This window comes from Silene latifolia, chromosome 1, assembly GCF_048544455.1.
Source record: "Silene latifolia isolate original U9 population chromosome 1, ASM4854445v1, whole genome shotgun sequence".
Lineage (NCBI taxonomy): Eukaryota > Viridiplantae > Streptophyta > Magnoliopsida > Caryophyllales > Caryophyllaceae > Silene > Silene latifolia.
In genome coordinates this window covers 134,465-137,500 of record NC_133526.1, presented here as the reverse complement: position 1 = coordinate 137,500, position 3,036 = coordinate 134,465, and the positions used below count along the sequence as shown (strand labels likewise).

General features: G+C 36.0%; 1 protein-coding gene across 1 annotated transcript; it reads left to right on the top strand.

Moving 5' to 3' along the window:
• Positions 1–89: 89 nt before the first annotated feature.
• Positions 90–3,036, top strand: LOC141591128 (putative glycerol-3-phosphate acyltransferase 3). The gene is made up of 2 exons (XM_074411545.1): positions 90–899; positions 1,748–3,036. The coding sequence occupies exons 1-2, from the start codon at positions 147–149 to the stop codon at positions 2,606–2,608; spliced, it is 1,614 nt and encodes a 537-aa protein (XP_074267646.1). The 5' UTR covers positions 90–146; the 3' UTR covers positions 2,609–3,036.

Genomic DNA, 3,036 nt, shown 5'->3' with positions numbered 1-3,036 from the left:
CAATCCCTTTTTCGTAATTAACCTCCTTTTTTAGTGGCACTTTCCCTATTGTCAACCCTATATATACATTCTCACATACCCCCTTCCTTATTCACTCATTTTCCATTCTAAATAAATCAACAAAATAAAAATTTTTAAAAAAAAGCATGGCAACTTATGAATTTTTGTTTAAGGCTATTATATTCTTATTCTCTCGTATTCTTCATTTCCACTACAAAACTCCTCGTTACCTCCATAGACAATTCAGCAATGCCCTTAATAATTCTTCTTCCCCTCATCGTAAGCTTCACAAATACTCTTCTTTTACTAAATCACTCCAACCTTGTTTCTCTACTACTAACGACGACGATGATCATCAAACCGTCATCTTCAATGTCGAAGAAACCCTACTCAAATCATCCTCTTTGTTTCCTTATTTTATGCTTGTCGCTTTCGAGGCCGGTACCCCCATTAGGGCACTCATCCTCCTTTTGTTGTACCCTATTACATGCTTGTTTGGAAAACAAATGAGGGTGAAGATTATGGTGATGGTATGTTTCTTTGGAATTAAAAAAGACAAGTTTATGGTTGGAAGGGCAGTTTTGCCAAAGTTTTTTCTTGAGGATGTTGGGTTGGAAGGTTTTGAGGTGGTGAACAAGTTTAAGACAAAAGTGGGTGTCACTGAATTACCTCAAATAATGGTTGAGAGTTTTTTGAAAGATTATTTGGAGATTGATTATGTTTTTGGAAGGGAACTTAAAGTTTATAATGGATATTTTATTGGACTAATGGAACAACAAATGGGATCAAATGTGATGAGTAAAATGAAGGATTTGTTAGGAGATGAGGTTGATAATAATATTGTTGGAATATGTGGCACAAGACCATCTCTTAAACATCCATTCTTTTCATTTTGCAAGGTAACTAACTAAGGTTTTGAATGCTTTATTAAAATTCTTTAAAGTGCTACTTTGTTTATTTCCTTGATGGTTTACTCATTTTATTCATTTTGGTTTTCCATTTATTTGTTAATGCAACACTTGTAGGGTGTGTCTAAAGTGTGTTCGTGTATAAATTTTACATTTTATTATACTTTTGATGACCTAGTAAAAAAGAATCCAAGTAAATAGATGAATATTTTTTTTTTTTGTAACAAGGAACATCTCTCATTAGCAGACTAAAACATACTCCGTAGGTATTTGTCTCTTACAGAAAAAGTTAGAAATTTGTTTACGTCTTAAGAAAGTTGAAGTCTTGATAAAATAATTACTCCGTAGATGCTTATTTTAAATCGCATTGAGTATATGTCTAACTAGTTGTATACAACATGCGTAAAAATTAAATATATTATTGGTCTTTCTAAATACAACACTTAAACTTAAGCTTCCTATAGAATATACTCCCTACAAATTAAAATGACTCGTATTTCGTAAAACTTAGTGTATTTGATAGTCTCTATTAATTGTTGGGTTGGATTATTTGAAAGAGCTAGAAGGATGTTAAATGACCTAGGAAATGAGTAGTTAGCCTTCTAGTTAGTTAGTTAGTTTATAGCAACCTTTAAATACGGTGCAAGCACTTGTGAATAAACATGAGATGTGGATCATGAATTAACATCAATCCATAATTATAAACTTTGAATATAACCATTAACGCTATGATACGCTGTCGCTTATTCTATAATTTGTGACTGAAATTAAAATGATCCAAGTGTGCATGCATCTAATTAACAAGAGTAACTTATTATTATTTGTATGAATAAATGCAGGAAATTTATTTGTCAAGTGCAGCAATAAAAAAGAAGTGGCAACAACTTCCAAGAGAAAGCTACCCAAAACCATTAATCTTCCATGATGGTAGATTGTCCCTTAAACCAACACCAGCGGCTACTTTTACCTTATTTTTATGGCTTCCCTTTGCATTTATTCTTGCCATTTTTAGAGCCCTCATTGTTTTGTCCCTCCCCAAAACACTTGGTACTCCTTTGATAGCATTTACAGGACTAAGGCTCTTATCCAATCCACCAAATCCCTACGGCAGGGAATGTAATAACAAGGGACAACTCTACGTGTGTAACCATAGGACACTGTTGGACCCACTTTACCTATCATATATCCTAATGAAACCACTCACTGCAGTTACCTACAGTCTAAGCAGAATTTCGGAGATGTTAGCGCCAATCAGGACAGTCCGGTTGACGCGTGACCGCAATCAGGATGGGTTAATGATGCAGAAACTGTTGAGTCAAGGGGACCTTGTGGTTTGCCCTGAAGGGACCACTTGCAGAGAACCATATGTTTTAAGGTTTAGTCCTTTGTTTGCTGAGATGACTGATCAAATTGTGCCTGTCGCTTTGGACTGTCACGTGACTATGTTTTACGGGACTACTGCTAGCGGCCTCAAGTGTCTGGATCCGCTCTTCTTCCTCTTGAACCCACGTCCCAGTTACACTGTTCAGCTGCTCCAACCAGTTCGCGGTCTGGCCACGTGTCAAGAGTCGAGCCGATCAAAGTTCGACGTAGCCAATCATGTGCAAAGACAGATTGGGGAGGCATTAAGTTTTAGGTGCACTAACCTTACTAGGAAAGACAAGTACTTAATCTTGGCTGGTAATCATGGGGTTGTGTAGATAGCTTTTCTTAAAAGCGGTTTTCCTTATACGCAGTAGCGGAGCCCGAATTTGAAGATAGCAAGAGGACAAATGGATAATATTAGAACGACGTAAACTTGGAAGAAATGCAAAATTTTAAACTTCGAAATTTCTATATATCCTCCGGCATGGACAAGTGCTCTTGCTAGCCCTCCCTAGCTCCTCCACGGCTTATACGTAGGAGTAACTTCTAGTTTTGTGTATATTTTTGAACTACAAATTTCACAACAGAATTAATTTTTGCTAGATTTATACGTCTAGCACTTTAAATTAGAACAAGTTCAAGTGCAGCCTTGCGTAAGGAAAGCAAGGTGACAAATTCCAAATTATGTATGTTATGCTTAATTGCTTTTATGTACTCCTATTAATTGTTGGAAATTGGGCTATTGCATATCCATCTTCAAAAA

Bases quoted from the DNA above. Each gene is read 5' to 3' on its own strand.
- LOC141591128 (XM_074411545.1), top strand. From the start codon at position 147: ATGGCAACTTATGAATTTTTGTTTAAGGCTATTATATTCTTATTCTCT. The intron at 900-1,747 runs GTAACTAACTAA...GAATAAATGCAG, and splicing joins CATTCTTTTCATTTTGCAAG to GAAATTTATTTGTCAAGTGC.